Here is a 24,750-nt window from a genome sequence, read left to right on the forward strand (position 1 = left end):
AAGGATATGGAGAGGGTAGGAAAGATTTGGGGTGGGAATATTCACTTGGCTAGTTCAACATATAGGGAGTGTTTAGAAATTACGGAAATGGTAGAAAATGATGGAGAAGAGAAGGTGGCTTAAGGGCCTAGCCTGAAGGAACTCTAGCACACAAGGTGAGATGGAGGAAGAAGAGCCAGCAAAGAAAACAGAGAGAAGGCTTGATGAGGCAAACCAGGGAGGTGTCATGTTCTGGAAATCAAGAGGAAGGAGTGTCTCAAGAGGGAGGGAGTGTCTGGGTATAGTGGGTCATGCCTGTAATCCCAGCATTTTGGGAGGCTGAGGTGGGCTAATAGCTTGAGTCCAGAAGTTCAAGACCAGTCTGGGCAACGTGGCAAAACTCTGTCTATACAAAAAATACAAAAAAATTAGCCAGACGTGGTGGTGCATTCTTGGGAGGCTGAGGTGGGGGATCACCTGAGCCCTGGAGACTGAGGCTGCAGCGAGCCATGATTGTGCCACTGCACTCCAGCTTGGGCAACAGAGTGAGACCCTGTCTCAAGAAAACTAAGCCAAACTAACCAACCAAACAACAACAACAGCAACAGCAACAATCACAACAACAACAACAACAACAAAAGGAAGGAGTGGTCAGCAGCCCCAGATACTACTTAGAGGTTGATTGAGATGAGCTCAGAAGAGTGAGCCTTTAATTTACAGCATGGAGGTTGATGATGCCATGAAAAGCATTTTTAGGAAAAGCTGGGACGAATCGATTGGAGCAGGTTGAATAATTGAAGATGAGGAAGTAGACACCACACATACAGAAACATACAGAGACAGCTGCTCGGGGTCAGGCATGGAGAAGACAAATGCTTCCAGGGTTGGAATCTGGCCAGTTCTTCACAGTGAAGGGATGGGGCAAAAGATTGGAGGATATTTGGCAGGAAATTCTTACAGTGACAGAACCTGGGGTCTGAGCTGGTCAAGGAAGAAAATGCAAGGCCAGAGGGGATTTGGTATGAAGATGGTAGTGGTTCTGTTGATGAGGTCAGGAATTATTGCAATGGAAGTACTTTAATAAACAAGGCTGGAAGCATTGGAAGATGTGATCCCAGAGTGGTTTATTTGAATTCAAGGTTTCAGGTTTTCTGTGGTCTCTGGATATGACCTAGCGAGGTGGTTGGGCTGGGGCAGAGGAAAGTGCCATTGGAGGTGAAGTCACAATTAAAAGTGAATACATTGCTAAGAATTATAACACTATTCTGTACAGATTTTTTTTTTTTTTTTTTTTGAGACGGAGTCTCGCTCTGTAGCCCAGGCTGGAGTGCAGTGGCCGGATCTCAGCTCATTGCAAGCTCCGCCTCCCGGGTTCACGCCATTCTCCTGCCTCAGCCTCCCGAGTAGCTGGGACTACAGGCGCCCGCCACCTCGCCCGGCTAGTTTTTTGTATTTCTTAGTAGAGACGGGGTTTCACCGTGTTATCCAGGATGGTCTCGATCTCCTGACCTCGTGATCCACCCGTCTCGGCCTCCCAAAGTGCTGGGATTACAGGCTTGAGCCACCGCGCCCGGCCCTGTACAGATTTTATCTTGCCCATAAACAATTTTTTTTCCACACAGTACTCGTTATTTCCTAAAAATATTTCCAGGTTCTTAATTGTGAGGAAGTGCTATTATGATTTCATTATTATTTTTCTGTTTAGGATCAATTGAAGGAGCTCACACTGGAAAATAGTGAATTGAAGAAGAGCCTGGATTGCATGCAGAAGGACCAGGTGGAAAAGGAAGGGAAAGTGAGAGAGGAAATAGCTGAATATCAGCTACTGCTTCATGAAGCTGAAAAGAAACATCAGGCTTTGCTTTTGGACACAAACAAACAGGTGAAATGTGGGGTTTGGTTACTGGGGGAGCTGGAGAGTGTATTGATCATGGTAAGGCTTTTTTTTTCCCCCAAAAAAGTAAATATTCTGGGTTATTACTGTGCTATATAATTTTATAAAAGGTGTCATATTAACTTCACAATCTTTTCCCCAGGTCCCTCTTTTTTTTTTTTTTTTGAGATGGAGTCTCGCTCTGTTGCCTAGGCTGGAGTGCAGTGGCACGATCTCGGCTCACTGCAAACTCCGCCTCCCGGGTTCACACCATTCTCCTGCCTCAGCCTCCTGAGTAGCTGGGACTACAGGCGCCCACCTCCATGCCCGGCTAATTTTTTGTATTTTTAGTAAAGATGGGGTTTCACCGTGTTAGCCAGGATGGTCTTGATCTCCTGACCTCGTGATCCGCCCGCCTCGGTCTCCCAAAGTGCTGGGATTACAGGTGTGAGCCACAGTGCCCGGCCCAGTTGATTTTTTAAAAAGGTATTATTTCCATTTTGGAGTAGAATAATAGGAGAGTTGCAAAGTCAAAATAGTCCTTGGAAAGGCAGGGGTTTTTTGTTTGTTTTTCTTTTTTTTTTTTTTTTTGAGACTGAGTCTCGCTCTGTCGCCCAGGCTACAGTGCAGTGGCACAATCTTGGCTCACTGTAGCCTCCGCCTCCTGGGTTCAAGCAATTCTCCTGTCTTAGCCTCCTGAGTAGCTGGGATTACAGGCGCCCGCCACCACGCCCAGCTAATTTCTGTATTTTTAGTAGAGATGGGGTTTCACCGTGTTGGCCAGGCTAGTCTTGAACTCCTGACCTCGTGATCTGCCCACCTTGGCCTCCCAAAGTGCTAGGATTACAGGCGTGAGCCACAGTGCCCGGCCGTTTTTTGTTTTTCTTACAATTTTGTTTTTTTGGCTGTGCCTTCTGGCTAAAGTAACGTTTTTTTTTGTTGTTGTTGTTCATTTGTTTTGCTCTAGTATGAAATAGAAATCCATACATATCGAGAGAAATTGACTTCTAAAGAAGAATGTCTCAGTTCACAGAAGTTGGAGATGGACCTTTTAAAGTCTAGTAAAGAAGAGCTCAATAATTCATTGAAAGCTACTACTGAGGCTTTGGAGGAATTGAAGAAAACCAAGGTGTGTTCACTTTTCTTTGCTTTATGATTTCGAATGGTTTATACAGGTGGTGGTGATTTTAATGGTATTGCATTAAATATTTTCATTTTCATTTTATGAAAATTTTTGGTAGTCAAAAATAATGTCATTCATCAGTTCCCTGCTGAGTTATCTTAAAAAAAATCAGTGGGTGATCTACAGTCTCATAGCTTGAATAAGCTATCCGTTGCCTCATGCATCCTCTCAAACTAGAGGATGTTAAAGACTTCTTGAGATAGATTTGAAGATGCAGCCACACAGCAGATGAGGGCAGGCCTCTTAAGCTATAGAAAACAGTCCGATGGGCAATTCCAAAGTCTTGAACGAGCTGTCTTCCAACTTCACTGTCACCATATTCACCCTCCTGTGGCTTATGGTGAGATCGAAGTGTGGCAGAGCTCCTTGGTCAGGCAGACATGTGTGGATATTTTTCTCTTCCTCTTCATGCAAGGATCATAGAGCTTTTTTTTTTTTTAAGGAAGAGTGAAGTTCTGAACCCTAATCTCAGGATTGCTAGTCTCAAGATGGTACCACTATAATTCTACCTGGAAAAGGAGGTGTTTTGATTCCTACAGATATTTTTTGTAAGATGAATACCCACAGTGTGTAATAGTGAACCTGGGTAATAAATATCTTCCAGCAAAGGTTTTACTTAGAAGACGATTATATTTTTAAAATTTTGACATTAATTGAATATATACAAACAGAAAACTAGGTATAAATTTATTATGTTTATGGCTCTCATACAACTATCAAGGTAAAGGAAATTTATCAATTAAATACAAAGTAGTAAAATTCAAAATCACATTAATAATTAATGATGTTCTTCTGGTACAAAATGAGATGCTGGGCTTAATAATAGAAATAAGTAGCACTGTTGAAATAGAATTAAATGGGTCTTTAATTCATTTGTGATTGGAATCAGAAGTAGCGAGTTCTGAAAGGGTAAGGTTTACTGCATCGTTACTAATAAATAATTTCAAGATGAAATATAAAGATGAGATCCAAGCTCTAACAACTACTTGCAATACGAATATGGTACTGGGTTCTTCTCCATCCCCCATCCCCATTCCCTTTCCTCCTCCTACTGCTGTTTGGTCGTTCTTAGGAAATTCATGATGCCATATCAGATGGTTTTAGAATTCTGCATTTTAAAATATATTACATAATATAATGCATATGCCATATATAATATCCCAGTGGGATCTGCTATAATATTGCATAATCAAATTCATATTTCTGCAGCAAAATGTGTGGATAGTCTCACAAGGCAGGATAAATAGAGGCTATACATACTGGGCCAGGTGTGATGACTCATGCCTAGAATCCCAGCACTTTGGGGGGCCAGGGCAGGAGGATCACTTGAGGCCAGGAATTTGAGACCAGCCTGGGCAACATAGTGAGACCCCATCTCTAAAAGAAAAAAAAAAATGGTTGTGATAGCATATACCTATAGTCCCAGATACGTGGGAGACTGAAGTGGGAGGATTGCTTGAGCCCAGGAGGTCATGCAGTGAGCCATGATGGTGCCACTGCACTCCAGTCTAGGTGACAGAGGGAGATCTTGTCTTAAAAATAAATAAATTAATTAATTAATAAAGACTGTAAACACCTTTAATATCTGTTCAGGTTGGGTTTTGCCTCTAAATCATTTTCATAGCTCTTTTTTTGATTTGGGAATTATGAATAAGAATGTGAACTTGTACTACTGAGAAGTATATGAGGACACAATTCTCCCACCATTCTATTGTCTTTCTACTCAAGCCATAATACAATCTAAATTTGTATAGTGAGCTCTAATATCATTTGGCCTTCACGTGGTATAGCTAAAACAAATACCAAGGCAGGTATTGAAACTGTAACAGTGCGATTACAAATGGGAACACAATTGTCTCATTGAGAATTTTGGACCCACCAAGAATGTGTTCCTTGTCTCCCCTGCCCAGTAATCCAGTGTGATTCCCACTGGATAAATATAGACATAATGGGCACTTAGTATAGACATCTCAGGAACCATAGTTTATACTTGTGATACTAAGAAAGAGAATGACAAAACCACATTCTCAGCTGGGGAGACTTAGGAAACTGAGTAGAGAAGGTGAATGGTTTTGCGCATCTTTAGATGTTTTGTATTGAATCTAATAATTCTTAAATTTACAATATATGAATCTTATATCTCATAATTATTTTTCCATATACTTATAAAAAGAAATTCAAGTTTTTAAATGGAATTACTTTCATTTTGTAGATGGACAATCTGAAATATGTAAATCAGTTGAAGAAGGAAAATGAACGTGCCCAGGGGAAAATAAAGTTGTTGATCAAATCCTGTAAACAACTGGAAGAGGAAAAGGAGATATTGCAGAAAGAACTATCTAAACTTCAAGCTGCACAGGAGAAGCAGAAAACAGGTGGGTGTTAACTGGGCCACATCAACTAGCCAGCACTCTTTTCCAATAGTGGAATAACACATGGTGTGCGTGCTTAGGAACTATTTTTAGTGCTGTGTTCTATTACTGAGTGCTGATTTTTTACCATTAATCCATTTTCCAATTTCTGAATTTTGTGCTTATCTTGGGATCATTATAGAATTCAGAATGAAGCCTTTTTTTTGTTTTGGTTTTGAGACAGGATCTTGCTGTGTCACCCAGACGGGAGTGCAGTGGTGCCATTATGGCTCATGGCGCCTCGACCTCCAAGGGATCCTCTCACCTCAGCCTCCCGAGTAGCTGGAGATATGTAGGCAGGCGCCACCACGCCCGACTAATTTTTGTATTTTTTTGTAGAGACAAGGTTTTTCCATGTTGCCCAGGCTGGTCTTGAATTTCTAGGCTCAAGCAATCTGCCCACCTCGGCCTCCCAAAGTGCTGGGATTACAGGCAGGAGCCACCATGCTTGACCTGAATGAAGCCATTTTGAAATAGAATTATCGCATCTTCTGTTCTATAAAACATGCAAAAAAACCCTGGTGGTACTTTTTCCTCATGAGCCATTCTAAGAAGAGTTTTTCATGTTGATGTTCAGCTGCGTGGTTTCTTTGTCAAAAGATTGGCATCAGAGTTGGCTTTGGTAATTTATAAATAGCTGATTCTGGTTATCCTCAGTCCATTGTATGGGTCAACTAAAGGGAACAGGTGAGGGTGGGAGGCATATTTTTAGTTGTGTGGGAAAATAGAAAAGGAAAGAAATGATAACTCTCATTGTCATTTTTATCCACTTATGCCCCTGGAGTGCCATGTGCTTACTGTGTGGATAGATGATGACAAGCATAATCTGACTGGCTTCCCTGGTCTGTAGCATGGTAGGGTGTGGGTCAACAGTCTTCCCTGTTGGAAACAGTGCTCAGGGTAGATTGGGGCTTCAGGGGATTTTTCTAATGGATTTAATAACACCCACGGCAGCTACAAGTTGACCAAGATTCCCACCTTTATAGTGTTCCCCTAAACCCTTCTTCGTCAGACCCTGCCTTGTCTTCAAATACTTTCAGAGGTTTTTTGGAATTTGCCTGATCATTTGTTAGAATCTTGTCTCCCAAAGCCATACAACAGAAGCTTCATAATCTTTACTGACTTCTGTTCATCCACTTATGGTAGACAGAATGGACTGGGGAAAATAAGGATGTAAAAAATGGATTTATTTGATTGCACATAACTGGCGTTACAAGAAAGCTTAGTGAGTTGACTGAAATACGAGTTTGAGATTTTGGTGGGTTTTATTTAAGCTGTCCCAAGGAATGTCATAGGCCTAGAATACATTGATGTGATATGATACCTCCCAAACAAGAGTTGTTTGAACTATAAGAACATATACTGATATATCTCCCTTACCTCTTCAAAAAAATCAAAGAAAGAACACGTCTAAGATTATCTGCTTCACAATGCCCATTGTTAACTAGAGAAGCATCAAGTCACACATGATGTGTTGCTTTACTTTGGACAGGTACTGTTATGGATATCAAGGTCGATGAATTAACTACTGAGATCAAAGAACTAAAAGAGGCTCTTGAAGAAAAAACCAAGGAGGCAGACGAATACTTGGATAAGTACTGTTCCTTGCTTATAAGCCACGAAAAGTTAGAGAAAGCTAAAGAGATGTTAGAGACACAAGTGGCCCATCTCTGTTCACAGCAATCTAAACCAGATTCCCGAGGGTCTCCTTTGCTAGATCCAGTTGTTCCAGGACCATCTCCAATCCTTTCTGCTGCTGAAAAGAGGTTATCATCTGGCCAGAAAAAAGCTTCAGGCAAGAGGCAAAGGTCCAGTGGGATATGGGAGAATGGTAGAGGACCAACACCTTCTACTCCAGAGACCTTTTCTAAAAAAAGCAAGAAAGCAGTCATGAGTGGTATTCACCCTGCAGAAGACACAGAAGGTACTCAGTTTGAGCCAGAGGGACTTCCCGAAGTTGTAAAGAAAGGTATGCCTAATTTTAAAACAAAATTATTTGTGTTCTTTTGAAATTCCATGTAATGGTTCACATATAAAAAGACAAAAGTATTTGCTTTTTTACATTATTGTGCAATAATCTCATTGATGTTCATAAACAATAGTCTGCTTTTAAATGGATGAGGCATATATTTTCCTCTGGGATCTCATTATTTGTGTCATATTAACAAAAGAGCTGGTAGATTGGTAAAATGACTGTCTAAAATCTGTTTAGAATTTGTTATTTGAATGCTGAAAAAAATGGTTAAATCAAGGACGCCCTTCAGGGCTTCCTACCCTTTGGTCATGTCTGACCTAGCTAGCAGGTGAGCTGGAGGGTCCACCCTGTGATGCTGGCCTCCTGGCTGGAGCCACTGACTACACTTTGTTTTGTTTTTTTAAACTTGGTTTTCTCCCAAGTCTGGCCCAAGGACTGGTGCCAGTCTAGGAACTGTTTGTTATTGGTTCCTGATTGAAACAATGTATTGTAATTAAGTAGGACTTTAGAAATTTTCATAGCAACTTGATATTTTTGTAACATCCAAGCACATATCATTTTTTCTATTGATTTGTTCTCATTATATTATACAAAAATATTATTCCACAGCAGATTGGAAATTCTTTGACCCCCTTCCGCCCCCAAATATCTAAACTGATTCTGTGCCATAGATGGTTTGAAAAACATTGTTCTGAGTAACTCTAGCCCCAAAGTAGTTATCTATCTTTCACTGGTAATTTTTATATGTAGTGTGTGAAAAACAAAAACAAATGCTGCTTTAGTTAGCCCTGAATGCAGTTCTGGAGTGTGTGTTGATACAATTAACTCTTAGTATCCCTGGGATTGACTTTCTTTCCTGGGTCATCAAAAGTCATGTCACTTTCTTTTGTGGAAAGAGACAACGCGAGTGAGGGTGAAGTCACCTTTAGGAAGGTCAGTTTCTCTCCTCCCACCTACATTAGAGTGCTCGCCTGAAGTAGCTGTTACCATTTTACATTTTCCCCCTTTAAACAAGCACTTGCCTTTCTTTTATATATATATTTTATTTTTGCATTGTACTCTCCTTTTTCCCCCAACCCAATTTTACGATAAGGCCTGCTGGCATTCTTTAGATCTTAGAAAAATGCAAAGGAAAACATCCATGTAGAAGATAGAAGCAGAAAAAACTTTTTCTGTGTAGTATTATTTTCCCCTTCTTTTCCCATTGTTATTTTCTATGTTTCTAATAAGAAAAAACCTGTTTGTTACTTGATTCAATTTGGTGACTCCCAGAGCAACTGTGAAGTGTAATCCATTGACCAAAGTGGCTAGGACAAAGTATTTTTTGGAGTTTACATTATCCTTGTTAAAACCACCTAATGAATATCTTTTCCATTGTAGATAGAATTGGACCTAGCAGTGCTGACAGTTAGCTTTTTTGCCCTTAGGGTTTGCTGACATCCCGACAGGAAAGACTAGCCCATATATCCTGCGGAGAACAACCATGGCAACCCGGACCAGCCCCCGCCTGGCTGCACAGAAGTTAGCGCTATCCCCACTGAGTCTCGGCAAAGAAAATCTTGCAGAGTCCTCCAAACCAACAGCTGGTGGCAGCAGATCACAAAAGGTAAACTACCGTCAACATCCATCTACTGTTTGAGATCCAGAAAATTGCAGTATTACCTGGGTGAGGATTGGACGCTGCACCCCCTGATTCAGGAGCCCTTTCAAAAAGTCTGACCTTCTTGGTGTGGTGTCAGTCAGTCAGTAGTGAGCAAGTGACCGGGTGAGCATTACAGTATCAGGGTACATGATCTCATGCTTGAGTCAACAGGCCATTTATACGTAGTTTGACGGAAAATGGCATTGTTACATTAAAAACTCGGTGGATTTCTAAGAAAGTTTCAGGTGTTACTGATGAAGGATTTGAAGAGGTAATTTTCCTTTTTGCCACTGGTATTAGTTTCAAACTTTACTCTCACTTACCTGCCTCCAGCTGCGAATTTTTTATTGTTTTTATTAATCCTTTACTTTCTTTTAAAAAAGGAAGCGCATATTTCAATAGATATCTAATGAAAGGAACTCTGTTTATGGATTTCTTTCTCTATTTTGATTGTTGAGGATCAAAAGGATCTTAGTGACCTCTGTGCACCCTACAACGTCCCAGAAGATGTTATGTAGAGCATAGAGAATATTTGCTTAACAGATCTTTATTCCTGTTACTATGATCCATACCAGCAGCTACCATTTAAGTATGCATAGTATATGCATTTTATTTATCTTTCTCATTTTATTGAAGTCTCACAGTAAGTGGTATTATAAAAGAGTGAAAATCGTGAGACTCATAAAGATTTAACCTCCCAGTGTGAACCCCTGCTTCCTCTTCCTCTCACCTCCACAGTCTTGATCTTTCTACGATACCAGTGTTTGTCAGACTGGGGACTAGGGGAATATTTTTGGAAGTTGCTGGAATAACTTCAAAGAGTTTGAACAGTCTGTGATTTTACCTTGATTGCTCACTTGTCAGAGTTTGATCAAGTATGCGATCTGATAACCTTGAACCAGAAAACAAAGCTTTGAAAGTGTAATAACCCCTATTTGTGTAATGTGATAATTCATAAGTGAGCAAACACGTTCTTAGGATTTGGGATACCAAATGTGAACACATTGGTGGTTACACGTGGGCGATCTCAAGAGTACAATATATTTAGATTTCTTAATCTGAACATCACAACAACAGGTTTGCAAATTTGTTTTTGTTGATGTATAAGAGCTATAAGCATTAAGGAGTTATACTTAGTAATGAATAATATACATTATGATTATAATAAATACATTATAATAAAATTTTTATTCAAGTATGAAGAAGAATGATCTGAGATTTTCTTTCACTGAAGTGGACCCATTTGTTACTCTTATTAGAAATATTCTACCATTTTGTGCAATTTTTTCTCCCCTCCCCTACCAAATTCTCTCTCTCACTCACATTTGGATTTAACTTTTGCATGCTGCCAACAACAAAATACTGAAGTATATACTGGAGAATATATATTTAATATACTGAATGTACTGACTTTCCAATGAACATGAGAACAGCTTCTCCTTTAAGCAACTAGTGCCTCTAAACAGTGGAGCTACCAAACTTGTCCAAAGCTATCAGCTACAAGATATCTACTGGATACTGGATACAGGAGGAGTCAGGTTTAGGGTCCTGATATGGGCCATGCCATTTTCTTAGAAGGGCGACTGGGAGCCACCCTTTCCCAAACCTCAGTAAAAAGTAACATCCATTCCTATTTGTCTCACACTTATGGAGGTCAAATGAAGTATTTTTCTGACTCTCTTAGAACAGAAAACCATGACATACAGCTGGTACTCTGTGCCTCCACTCTTTTTAGGTAACTCACTTTATTGTAATCTCTTGTTTAAATATCTGTCTTCTGATTTGCAATCCGAGTTCTGTGAGGTTACTGATTACATCTATAGTTTATGTCTAATGCAGTGTCTGACATTCAACAAATATTCACTGAATGAATGGAACTGTGAATGTCCTGAAGTGATTGTATTAATAGATGTTTATAAAGGCATGCTAGGAAATGGTCTTATGAAATCATCACGAGTCATTTTTTTTCTTTTGTGAAGAACTGAGGGTAAAAGCAGTTTGCATGTGGCGTTCAGACTTACTATCTAGGAAAAAGAGCTTTGCACGCTAGGGGGCCTGCTCTCCTCACTGCTGTTGAATCTGCTGAGTAGGGAGTAGTAACCATGGTTTCCGTAGATTTTGTTCAGTGCATTAACTACATGCAGTAGGCACCAGCAGTTATGAATTGCTAAGCAATGTTGTGCACTTGCAAATGTGGAGGGGGGCCTTTTGAGAGCAGTTGTAAGAGACTTCGTGATTAGATTCAAACTCTTCAAAACCTAGCCCAGTAATTTTTAATTTAATTCAGCCTTCTCTGAGTCCCCTGTAAAATGCTTGCTGCCTCATCTGTTAAGCGTATTTCATCACTTAGTTTTAAAAATCTAGAACAAGGTATTATTTCCCAAAGTGGTTGCTTAGAAACTCAGGGTTGTGAGTTCTCCTTTGAGGTGACTGGCTGGGTGATGAGAGACAGTTTCCTAGGTCGTTTAGCAAGACCTTTAGTGACATCTGACAAGTTCAAAGGGGAAAAAATGGGCAAAATGCACATTAGGTAAGGATCATTCTCTATTATGTCACTGGGATGGATAAGCTCAGGAACCCCTCGTTTGTTGGGAACAAGGGAGACAGCAGTCGTAGACCTGATCTCCTGAACCTGGGCTTTGCTATCAGTTCCCAGAGGACCGGCCAGTAAGCTGTAGAGCCCATCATGGATGGTGGATGTTAGTTTTGTGGGGGTCTTGCATTTTTTTCCTACTTGTGAGGGTCATTTTCACTGAACTGTCTGCATATTTGCCCTCTCCCTATTGCAACTGCAGAATCATTTATAAGACAATTAGAGTATGCATGCATGCACTATTTTTTTCCCTCCTTTGTGTTATTCTAGGAGGATGTACTATCTTAATAGATTAAATACTTGGTGAATTTGACTTTGTCTGGTTAGAGACCATTCTGAAGTTAACTAACCAACAGGAGAGTCAAATCCACAGTCTAAATTCTGATCACAACTACAGTGTCTTCAGTATCAGAAATTGAGTCTAGAGGGGAGAAGCCAAAAAGAGTGGACATTAGCCATTTGATTGGGATAAAGAGTCTTACAGGCTCAAACTTTCTATTTCCTATGGGGTATCTGTCTCTTTTTCTCTTTTTAAATGGCAAACCTACAGATTTGTTTCTTGTACATCTGGTGGGTTCCAGGGAAACCTTGTCTTTGGAATCACTATTTCTCTTTAAAAAAAAAAAAAAAGTACCAGCAAAACTCTGTTTTATTTTTTTCCTTCAACTTTCCATGGATGGTAATTTTCCATTAAGTCCTGACCTTCCAAGGCTGCGTCTTTTCAGTGTCCTGGACACACTCTGAGGGAGAAGTGAGCTTTCCTGGGATTTGATCTGTTGGCCGGATTTACTATGTTTCATGTAATGAAAAGTATTTAACTGCCTTTTTCAAACCACATGCTTCCTATGGAAAGAATATAAATGGGAAAATAATTTTCATTCCCTTTTCTTCTCGCATCAGAAGGAGATCCCTGGAAGTCAGTTGCTGAGGGAGTGTCTGTCACGTAGTTACTTCTCAGCGTCTGTGCTGGACACAGATCCTTGTGTCCATTATGCAAGAGGCCCTTCTCCTTTCTCTTTGAAAAATCTTCCTATTTGAATCTTCCACTCTTGCCTTTAACTTTGGTTAGGTGAAGCTTTCCTATACTTCATTTTTCTTGCTCTTTTTTCTCTTTTTTGACCCTGTACCTTTTTTCACTACTATATAAATTTCAATTTTTTTTTTGTTTGTTTTTTTAAATCTTGCTGTGTCCCCCCGGCTGGAATGCAGTGTCACTGTTGCGGCTCACTGTAGCCTCAAACTCCTGGGCTCAAGTGATCCTCCTGCCTCAGCCTCCTGAGTAGCTGGGATTATAGATGTGAGCCACTGAGCCTGACCCAATTTCAACAAATCTTCACTCACCAGTTACCTCACTCTCTCGTCTACTTAAAGTTTCAAATTTTCTGAGATATCTTTTTCTCTTAAAAGGCAGGATGTTTGAGAGGGGATTTATTCTTCTGGACTTTATTGTTAGATAGCTGTCCTTCTGCTCTAGTCCCAATTCAATATGGAAACAACCAGCCACAAAGGGAGAATGATTAAAATACCCTGAACAGGTCCTCAGTCATTTTAAAATTTTCCACCCTGTGGAGGTAGTATTACTCATTTGGGTTATGCTTGTTTTAAACAACAGAAATGGCTAGTTAGGACAACGGAGGCAGGTTTTTCACTTAGGAATTCACTGGACGTGTACCATGTGGTCAAGCATGTTGTGGGCACCAGAGATACGTAGGTAAATAGGGCATAGTCTTTGCCATTAGAGGTGCCATGGGAAGTCTGATGACTTTAGTTAGAGATTGTCCCTGATATCCTCCTGACTTGTCTGTTAGATGGGGCCTGTTCTCAGGGAAGAGGGAATACTACAATTATATATAACTCCTAGAGAAGAAGAACTTAATTTAAAACTTAGTGACATAGTGCTTTATTTTTCATGTTGTGGAAGTGTGAGTGTGATTGAACCTCTAACAGAGATGTTTTGTGGCAGGTCAAGGTTGCTCAGCAGAGCCCAGTGGATTCAGACACCATCCTCCGAGAACCCACCACGAAATCTCTCCTGGTCAATAATCTTCCTGAGAGAAGTCCGACTGACAGCCCCAGAGAGGGCCTGAGGGTCAAGCGAGGCCGACTCGCCCCCCACCCCAAAGTTGGACTGGAGCCCAAGGGCAGTGAGAACTGTAAGGTCCAGTGAAGACACTTTGTGTGTCAGTACCCCTGGGAGGCGCCAGTCATTAAATAGATAAGGTTCTGCCTACAGGGACTTTTCTTTAGCCAGGGAGAGCTTTATCAGTGAGGAGAAAACAATTCCTTAGAAGTCTTGAATATATTGTACTATTTAGATCTCCCATGTGTAAGTATTGAAAAAGTTTGGAAGCACTGCTCACCTAGTAGCATTGACATTCCTCTACTGTAATGTAAATAGTATAAAGCTATGTGTATAAAGCTTTTTGGTAATATGTTACAATTAAAATGACAAGCACTATATAACAATGTATGTGCATTTTACACTAAAAAAAAATGCAGAACACATTTTATACTTCCAATTAACAGCTCCTAGGAAAATGTAGACTTTTGCTTTATGATATTGTATCTGTAGTATTAGGCATGAAATAGTTTTGGATCAGGAATTTCTCAGAGCTGAGTAAAATGAAGGAAAAGCATGTTATGTGTTTTTAAGGAAAACGGGCACACATATACATGTAGGAGTGTTTATCTTTCTCTTGCAATCTGTTTTAGACATCTTTGCTTATGTAACCTGTACATATGTGTGTGTGGGTATGTATTTATTTCCAATTAGGGCTGCAGGGTTCCTAGAGGTGTGCTATACCATGTGTCTGTCATTGTGCTTTTTTCTGTTTTTAGACCAATTTTTTACAGCTCTTTGGTATGCATTCTTGTATCTGGTGATGTATTAACATGTAGCCTTTGTTTTCTAATAAAATAGTCACCTTCGTTTTCTGTAAGAGTGATTCCTAAGTGTAAAGGTATTACGAATATTGGTACTATTTCTTGCTAACTACAACAGCCTCTTATATAAGTAAAAATGTTTGAACAAATGATACAGATCTTTAAACAAACGATCCTAGCATATTTAGTTGTATTAAAAGACACAATTTGGAATATAGGTCATAAGGAGTATGTGGGAATATAAGATGTCCAGCCCAGTGGCTCCTACATTCTGTGTCTCCATTAAACCACATCATCAAGGATACAGGTATGTGGTGTTTCCTAGCTTATTGATGATAACAGAGTTTTGAAAGCATGCAGGCATTATGAGCCATGTCAGATCCAAAAACATTTGAACAAGTTCTTACATCCTTGAATCAGGGTAAAAAAGTTTCCCAGGACATGCGCTAGTAAAAGATCATTTGTTCCTGGCTTTCAGTCCAGATCGATGCACAAACCTCGATAAGCACCATCATTTATATTTAAAAGTTGTCCTTTGCAAGGTGGCCTCTGTTGTTGGATAATGCTTCAATAATATTAAGCTACTTAGTATTCATCAGCTGAAAGTGATATCCTGACTTTCCTCTTGTTTCTTCAGTTGCTTGGGGTTGAGGTCTGGTGCAATATCCTCACCATAAATCATCCCAGGGCCACCATGTGCTCAAGGGCGTCATGACCCCGAGCAGACATTGTTGGGATTAAGCCATCAGCTTTATTGGCTGTCTCCAGCGACTGGAAGATTCCACTGAGTAGGCTTTGCCGGGTAGCGTCATGGGTCCTTGAAAGCATCTCTTCGTTTTTTTCCTAGGTGTGCCATAGCTGCTGCTCTTGTTACTTGGATACTTGCCTTTTTTTTTTTTTTTTTTTTTTTGATACGGAGTCTTGCTCTGTCGCTAGGCTGGAGTGCAGTGGCATGATCTCGGCTCACTGCAAACTCCGCCTCCCGGGTTCACGCCATTCTCCTGCCTCAGCCTCCCAGGTAGCTGGGACTACAGGCATGTGCCACCACGCCTGGCTAATTTTTTTGTATTTTTAGTAGAGATGGAGTTTCATCATGCTGGCCAGGCTGGTCTCGACCATTTTTATAATTGTAGAGAATTGTTCAAAATCTTGTAAGTGGACAGCCAAGACATTATTCTTTTCCTCAAGATAACAATACTTGTTCTGCTATGAGCTGAGCTGCATATGGGATGAAAAGTAAACATGCTACTGTTCCAAATTTGAAGTACCTTATAAACCAGTTGAGTCATGAGTGAGATGCTGACAAATCATATGGGAAAATGAATCAAGTTCCGAGATCTGGGAATCAGATTCTCATCTGTACAATGAGGAGCTTGGTTGAGATGATTCTTTTACCGTAAATGTTGTATAAGAGCTGAAATGGACCTTTGTGTTATTGGGAGTTGCTGGTAGTCTAAGGGGACTGCATCTTCAATAAGAAAGAAATAGAAACCAAACTTTAAATGTAGCATGATTTCTATTTCTTAAGACACTCCTCCCCTCACCCTCTCACTTGCCTTCTTTGAGATTTATTTGTGATTTTTCTCATTTGATCCCAGTTTATTTATTTTGTTGGGACTACTAAATTTTCACAGATTTGTTTGCACCTGGGAAGAAGTCAGGGCACTTCTTCCTGGGGACCCCTAACTCAAGGAGGGGAGACCTCTTCCACCTTCCAAGTGGTTTGAGTCTGCAAACGTTTCTAACTTCTTTTAGCATGACTCAACACCAATTGTTATTTTAGAATTTCCAGGTTCTTCCAGAATCCTTCACGCTGTGGGCAGTATGTCATGAAAGAAATTTAAATAGTAAATAAACTGATGAGTTCTTGTAAGCCATAGGTTTATTGCACCACAGTCAGAAGTTGCACTGATCATTAGCATGTTTTTCATATTTCTCTTCTGTAGTTAAGGAGGGGGATACAATTATTTTTGAAGAGGACAGTAAGTACCTAAAATTGTTAACTACTACTTGGTAGTTGAGAGTTATGTGCTCTCCCGCTTCTGTTCATATAAGCTGTCTTCTCTTTGAAGGGGAAGGGGTTGTATGCTAATTCACTGAGGAGAGAAGAGAGCCTTGAGTGCTTCAGAAGAGCCTGGCTGTTCTCATTTGAAAAGTCTGACGACCTGAAGCTGCCATCCTACCCGCAGGCCCAGCTATGTATCTAATGCTACTACTCACTTTAGCTTTGGCTCAACTACTTAAAATACTGGATGGAAAGTCTCAAATTTTACAAGGTATTTTCATGTGTGCTGAAGCTTTTACCTTTGTGAGGTAAGAGACAGAGGTCAAACTTCTCACTCATAGGCCTGGGGAGATCTTGCCTAATGATAATTGTGTGTCTCCCTGAAACCTTGCAAAATGAAGAGTATCTCATCAAACAAGATAAAATAGGCTTAGAGTATTTGGCCCAGGAAGTAGCAGAGTTGAGTTTCGACCTCAGCTTTGCAAATACAAAGCCCATTCTCTTTCTTGTTTATCCTGCCACTTCTCTGGAAGCAGGCTTTTCCAGGATAATTCTGATAGTATAGATTTTCAGGGGATATTAAGTAGCTTTTCCACTTTCTATGTGCAATGGCAATGAAGATATCTAGGCTGTCTGCATCTGATTTGGGTTACCTTACATTTAATTTCAAAAACGTAAAATGGGACTAGCTATACATTTTAACTGCTAAAAGTTGTCTACTAACTAAAAGTTGTCTACTAACTGAATACATAAGCATTATTTATGTAGAGGTAAATCCTTTCAAAGAGTCTTTTTTGGCAATTCAACAAAGAAACCCCATTAAAAAGTGGGCATGAACAGACACTTCTCAAAAGGAGACATACAGGTGACCAACAAACATGAAAAAATGCTCAACATCACCAATCATCAGAGAAATACAAATCAAAACCACAATAAGACACCATCTCGCACCAGTCAGAATGGGTATTATTAAAACATCAAAAATTAACATGCTGACAAGGTTGTGGTGAAAAGGGAATGCCTATACAGTGATGGTGGGAATGCAAATTAATTCAGCCACTCTGGAAAGTGGTTTGGAGATTTCTCAAAGAACTTAAAATAGAACTACCATTCTACCCAGCAATCCCATTACTGGGTATATACCCAAAGGCAGATAAATCATTCTGCCAAAAAGACAAATGCACTCCTATATTCATTACAGCACTATTCACAATAGCAAAGACATGGAATCAACCTAGGTGCCCATCAATAGTGGATTGGATATAGAAAATGTGCTACATATACCCCATGGAATACTATGATGCCATAAATAAAAATTAAATCATGTACTTTGCAGCAACATGGATACAACTGGAGGTCATTATCCTAAGCAAATTAACTCAGGAAACCAAATGCCACAGGTTCTCACTTTTATGTTGGAACTAAATATTGGGTACACATGGACATAAAGATGGGAACAATAGACACTGAGGACTACTAGATGGGGGAAGGAGAAATGGGGGACCAAGAGCTGAAAAACTATTGGGTGCTATGCTCACTACTTTGATGATGGGATCGGTCATACCCCAAACCTCAGCATTTATGAGATATACCCATGTAACAAACCTGCACATGTACTGCCTGTATCTAAAAAGTGGAAGTTATATATTTAAAGAAGTTTGGTTTGGAAAACCAAATACAAAATATTTCAAATTCAAATGTTTAATATAATGTAGACATTAAAAGTGAAAGGTGTCAAAATGCCTTGGGGTCCCATTTGACCTTGGACAAATTACTTAATTCTCTGTACCTCCCTCCCTCTCTTTCTTTCTTTCTTTCTTTCTTTCTTTCTTTCTTTCTTTCTTTCTTTCTTTCTTTCTTTCTTTCTTTCTTTCTTTCTTTCTTTCTTTCTCTTTCTTTCTTTCTTTCTTTCTTTCTTTCTTTCTTTCTTTCTTTCTTTCTTTCTTTTCTTTTCTTTTCTTTTCTTTCTTTCTCTCTCTCTTCTTTCTTTCTCTCTTCTTTCTTTCTCTCTCTCTCTTTTCTTTTCTTTTCTTTTCTTTTCTTTTCTTTTCTTTTCTTTTCTTTTCTTTTCTTTTCTTTTCTTTCTTGACAGAGTCTTGCTCTGTTGCCCAGGCTGGAGTGCAGTAGTGCAATCTTGGCTCACTGTAACCTCCACCTCCTGGGTTCAAGCGATTCTCCTGCCTCAGCCTCCCTAGTAGCTGGGACTACAGGAGTGCACCACCATGCCAGGCTAATTTTTGTATTTTTAGTAGAGATGGGGTTTCACCATATTGGCCAGGCTGGTCTTGAACTCCTGGCCTCAGTTGATCCGTCTGCCTTGTCCTACCAAACTGCTGGGATTACAGGCATGAGCCACCACGCCTGGCCTCAGTTTCTTTATTGTTAAAATTGGATATAAATAATAATACCTCTTGGAGTTGTCATGATGATTAATTTGTTAATACTTTACACTTATGATTTTACACTCAAAAGGATGTTGGTTATTCTGTACAGAGATAATTACACATAATTTCTCTCAGGTCAAGTTCTGATCTGAAATCTTCACTAATGTCAATACCATAATGCTTATTTTGCAAATGAGTTTAATCACTATAGATTTGCACATATCATTCAATTAATGATCTTGCAAATGAACCGTTCACAGGATTTTAGCTTTTGTTTGCTTGGGTCATTTAAAATATCTGAAGAAAACAATCACTACAATTTTATTTACAAGTGGGTTGTGCTCCTGAAGTGCAAATATAAATTAGTTGTTTGGAACTCAGAATACATTTCCTTGTAGAAACAACATTGTAAGTTGTGCCTAAGTTTAAGCCCAGGAAGCCAAGTTAACTCTTACTATGTTAAAATGACAATTAAGTTTATTTCAACCATACGGAACCTTCATTGATAACATTGTTTCTTTGGAAAAGTGTAGTTTAAGAATGAAGTTGCCATAAACTCAATTTTTTACCCCTCAACTGTCTTCCCGATGTATCCCACTCTTCCCTTTCCATTTTGTGGTACTGGACAGGAATGGTTTAGCAGTCTCAGGATGGAGAAATCGAGATGTAGAGTCCCGTCCACCACATTTCTAGACCAGAAGCTGCTCCCAGTCTGAAAGGGAAAGTGATAGTTTTTATGTTGATTCTAATGCTGCAGGAAATGCCAGTTTTATGTAATGCTGGTGTATTTGTGTGTGTAAATTTAAGTGGTTTGTTAAACTACTTAACATTTTGATGTTTTAGGAAATCACAAGGAAATACACATCGCCAAGCTTCATACACTTTTGTTGACTTGCAAGTTGACTTTCAGCCCCCAAAATTTCCACCAGCCTCCGTCCCCTCAGTTCAAAGATGGTGGCAGATGAGTAAGATTACTATACTTTGTTATTCCTCCTTTTCTAGGATGTCTTGAGGATGACCAGAGAATAATGTATAAAAATACCCTATTTGCCAAACCAAATGCTTGACATTTCAAATGCTTTATCTCATTTGATATTTAATAATCCTGTCAAGTGGGTCCTAATTTAAGAAGGGACCCAATGAGGTTAAGTTTGTGTCAAAACAAAACTGAGGGCTCTAGTCTTGGACCGCAGCACAAAGTTCTTCATATATGACCGTACACCTTCCCAGTAGAGAGTAAAGGGATTTGATCTAGGAGGAAAACTACCAGCCTGGCAGGTTCTTTTCAGAACCCAATTCTGAGCTCAATAAGGGAAGTTTCCTCCTATTAGGGCTTCGGTCAACTCCACGCCTAAGGAAAATTTGCTTCATTTAACCTTTTGATTTGGCATCCAGGTTCCTAGCAAAAATTACACTATTGTAATAATAAGAAATTTCGCTTCTCCTACTTTTGTTTTCTCCAACACTGCTTTTGCAAGAGTGTGGAAAAATGAGCAGCTTTCTACAGTTACAGACTTTCTAGCGAAACACTGGGATATTTCTGAGTTTTAAATGTGAACAGATCCTCTCGGTGTTGAAATCACAGCTGTGTTATCTAACAGAGCATTTGCTGGCCGGGTGCCCACTCCCTCCTGCTAGACCCTGACTCCTTGGGCAGTTCACATGAGGGTGTTATTTGTCCTGGATACCATCTGTTTGTTGTTTTAACGGTCATCTTCTTGGATTTAGACCAGCAGAGGGTCATGAGGGTGCCCTGTGTTCACCCACAATGCTTTGTTCCCTCTGTGCTATTTATGCACAGCCTACATTGTATGCCTACACAGAAGCATGGCGGTCACTTTCCTTGGAACCATAAACAGGTGGGGAAGGAAAGAAGTGCCAATGCTCTGGTTTGTAAACAGGTGTGGTGAGTGTGGAGACAATTTTCCTTCCAGAAAAGCCAAGACTTGACCATATCCTTGAGCTACATCTTGGCTCTGCCCAACTAGTTTTTTCAGAGGCTGGACATTCAACCTATGAGACCATCAGAGGCTCAATCCATATAGAAACAGCAGATGTTCATGGACTTGCATATAGCCTATTTTAATGGCAGGACAAATAGATGGAGGATACCCATCATTCCTAGAATTTAAAACAAGTTCTTATTGAGATTTACTGCAAATTCTGCCTACCAATCTGTTCATATGAAAACCAGAAGCCCAAGTTACATCCTAAATCTTGTTCCAACATGTGTAGCAAAATTAGATTATTTCCCCCTTGAGATTGTCATAAACTCATTTAAGAAGAGAATATGTTGGTTTGGAAGCATCTCATACTGATTTCCCAAATCTGGTGTAGATTGCAGTCAATGAAGAGATGTTTTTTAAACCAAGTTCAACTATTTTTTAATTGTCCCCAGACAGAAATTTTTTTGTTGCTGTGGCAGAGACAGTGATTGCCTATCCAACGGTCACTTCTGCCTTCGTTCTTGTCAGTAGAACCCCACTATTGAGTTGGGCAGCAGTTTGCTCAGGGAATATGGACCCATTCCCAGGAAAGGATAATTAGCACAAGCCAATTATGGTAATCCCATTGTCTTTTGCCAGTGATTGGTTATGATAACCACCCTACATTGACTAATTTTAGACTAGAAATGAGGCATTTCCAAGACACTGAGGATGCTAGGTCAGAAAGATGGGAAGTAACTGGATCCTTGATAACTTTGCTAAGCTTCTGAACCAACCTTGGACTTGTCATGTCAGAAAATGAAAAACTATTTTCTAAAGCAACTTCCAGTAGGAAACCCTGTTACTTCACTCACAAACTTCCTGATCCAATTGCAAATCCTGTTTTAAGATTTTTTGTTAGTCAACATCTACTCTCTTTACCTTTTCTTTGGGTTTGGCCTGCTACTGAACAAGAGAGCCCTTGAAAACCTAGTTGCTTAATGATCTTAATTTCTCCAAGTCTTTCCTGAAAAGCAATTCTACTTAGATTGGTACAAGGCACCTGTCTGAAACCTAATTTTACCCTCTGAAATGGACTGAGTTACACAGGGCAATAGATGAAGACAGTATACAATTTTCCAATGCCTCTTGATTCAAACTTGATTCAAACTAGGCAATTCATTATTCTGCCTATTGTGATTTTCCTGAACATCACATAATTTAAATTATAATCACCAAAAATCCAAAATCAAATGACTTTTGGAGTGTTCATACTTCTATTATAACAATATGGTTTAATTATCTAGGTTTTCTTATCACTTTGAAGATGAAGAAATTGAGATCTTAACTGGGAAATAGTTTTTTCTACACCCCATACCATGTCCTAAAACCTATATGCCAGCTGCCCAGAATGGTACTTTTTAAGAAATAGAACATATGGCCAGTCAATGTGAATACTTATTTGCACATTTTCTTTTCTAGAAATGATCATTTGTGGCATTGGAAGGAGTACTAAGTTTTGATGACATTAAGAAAATTAGATCTTGAGTTTCCTGCAGGTGGAATAGCTCTCTACTCTACCCTGCCTTCAAGACCAGGGGATATACTAGTCCCTACTAGTAGGGAACCCATGATCAGGTTGCCAGCTCGGAGAGATATATGTGTGCACATGTTAATGGGATAGTCATGAAGACTGACACATAAAGTACAAATGCCCAGTGTTTATAATGGCAGCATCACAGAACCTTTCCTTCCCTCGCCAGGCTTCTCCCCAAACCAAAGCCCATGCTAAAAGCCAGCTTCTTCATGCATCCCAGGGCTTCTTTTTAGTAGTTTTCAAACACAGCAGTGTATGCCTTTTACACAAATTGGGCTTTAAGTTTTTACAACATATCTTTGAATAAAGCCTGTTAGAATTTTAAGACATCCCCCTTTCTTTCTTTCTTTCTTTCTTTCTTTCTTTCTTTCTTTCTTTCTTTCTTTCTTTCTTTCTTTCTTTCTTTCTTTCTTTCTTTCTTTCTTTCTCTCTCTCTCTCTCTCTCTCTCTCCTTCCTTCCTTCCTTCCTTCCTTCCTTCCTTCCTTCCTTCCTTCCTTCCTTCCTTCCTTCTTTCTTTCTTTCCTTCTTTCTTTCTTTCTTTCGTTTTAGTTCAAGGGTACGTGTGCAGGTTTGTTACGCAGGTAAATTGCATGGTGCGGGGATGGGATTTGGTGTACGGATTATTTTGTTACCCAGATAATAAGCATAGGCAGTTTTTTTGATCCTCATTCACTTCCCACCCTCCATCCTCAAGTAAGCCCTGATGTCTGTTGTTCCCTTCTTTGTGTCCATGTGTACTCAATGTTTAGTTCCCACTTATAAGTCAGAACATGTGCTGTTTGGTTTTCTGTTCCTATATTAGTTGGCTTAAACGAATGGCTTCCAGCTCTATCCATGCTGATGCAAAGAACATGATTTAGTTTGTTTTTATGACTGTGTAGTATTCCATGCTGTATATGTACCACATTTTCTTTATCCAGTCCACCATTCATGGGCATGTAAGTTGATTCCATAAGACCTCCTCTTTTCTTCTTCCAGACTCCTTTCCTTTATGCATAAAACTTACTTGAATCAGATTCAACTTATGAAAACCAGGGGAAAATCAGAGGATGAATACTGACCTTTCCATTTGATTGCTTAGTATGCCCTTTAAATAACAATGGATGGACCCTACCATATTATTTTAGAAATAACTAACCACTTGACAGAAAGATTGGGCTTTGGAGAGAAATTTAACAGTAAAGTATTAAAGGGTTGCACCCCACTGAAGATCAAGTAGAAATACAAATGAAGAGTCTCTGCAGTGTTCATTGGAAAAGCAAAGTATCATTTTGGTCAATATAATAGTAACAGAGAACTCAGAAAATAGAAAAAAATATTGTTATCAACCCACCCCAACTCAAAAAAATATTATTTTTATCCATAATATCAATAGTGAGAATGGGGTCTTCTAGTGTAACTTTTCACGACACATCCGTAGAGAAAGGTCTTTACCGTATGGTCTTTATTTTATTTTATTTTTTTTCCTGATCAAATTGGATTTATCCCAGAAACACAAGCTTGGCTTATTACAAACCAACAAAATAAAAAAATCTACTGAGACAATTCACCTAATAAATGATAAAAGAAACCCCATATGATCATCTTAGCAGGTACCAAGAAAGGATTTGGTAAGTTTCAATGCTCACTTGTGGTAAAAACTTCTAGCAAACTAGGAATAGAAAGGAAATTTATTAACCTTATAAAGAAATCAGAACTCTATAATAATCACAAAATACATCAAAAGCATTTTTAAAAAAATCAGATATAGGGGTTGAAAAAAAAGCCTTTATAAATCACAGTTGATAGAATTATTTACATAGAAAATCCAAAAGAATTTACCTTCAAATTACTAGTATAAGTAAGGGCTTGGCAATGTTGGTGGATATATCAATATATAAAAACTAACTTCCAGGCTGGGTGTGGTGGCTCACGCCTGTAATCTCAGCACTTTGGGAGGCCGAGGCGGGCGGATCACTTGAGGTCAGGAGTTTGAGACCAGCCTGACCAACATGGTGAAACCCCATCTCTACTAAAAATACAAAAATTAGCCGGGCATGGTGGCGCACGCCTGTAATCCCAGCTACTTGGGAGGCTGAGGCAGGAGAATCTCTTGAACCTGGGAGGCAGAGGTTGTAGTGAGCTGAGATCGCACCACTGCACTCTAGCCTGGGCAACAGAGCGAGACTCCATCTTAAAAAACAAACAAACAAACAAACAAAAACTAAACGAACTTTAGGATCTTTACCACGTGGTCTGTTGAGATAGCTGTTTACCAGGGTTTCCTCTGAGCTTTGCTTATTGTTACCTTTTTAATGTC

General features: G+C 39.5%; 1 protein-coding gene across 3 annotated transcripts in view; it reads left to right on the forward strand.

Moving 5' to 3' along the window:
* Positions 1-24,750, forward strand: part of CENPF (centromere protein F) — a 74,072-nt gene that overhangs the window by 44,588 nt on the left and 4,734 nt on the right. For 2 of the 3 annotated variants that reach the window (XM_015450019.3, XM_005540834.4), the window contains 6 exons: positions 1,685-1,861; positions 2,820-2,981; positions 5,248-5,410; positions 6,939-7,415; positions 8,849-9,027; positions 13,620-14,595. In XM_015450019.3, the coding sequence (XP_015305505.3) occupies positions 1,685-1,861; positions 2,820-2,981; positions 5,248-5,410; positions 6,939-7,415; positions 8,849-9,027; positions 13,620-13,823 (1,362 nt within the window). In that variant the 3' untranslated portion in view covers positions 13,824-14,595. Of the gene's footprint in view, positions 1-1,684; positions 1,862-2,819; positions 2,982-5,247; positions 5,411-6,938; positions 7,416-8,848; positions 9,028-13,619; positions 14,596-24,750 lie in introns of those variants that run through there. The other variant, XM_015450025.4, reaches the window with a different exon arrangement.

Source organism: Macaca fascicularis, chromosome 1 (genome assembly GCF_037993035.2).
Source record: "Macaca fascicularis isolate 582-1 chromosome 1, T2T-MFA8v1.1".
Lineage (NCBI taxonomy): Eukaryota > Metazoa > Chordata > Mammalia > Primates > Cercopithecidae > Macaca > Macaca fascicularis.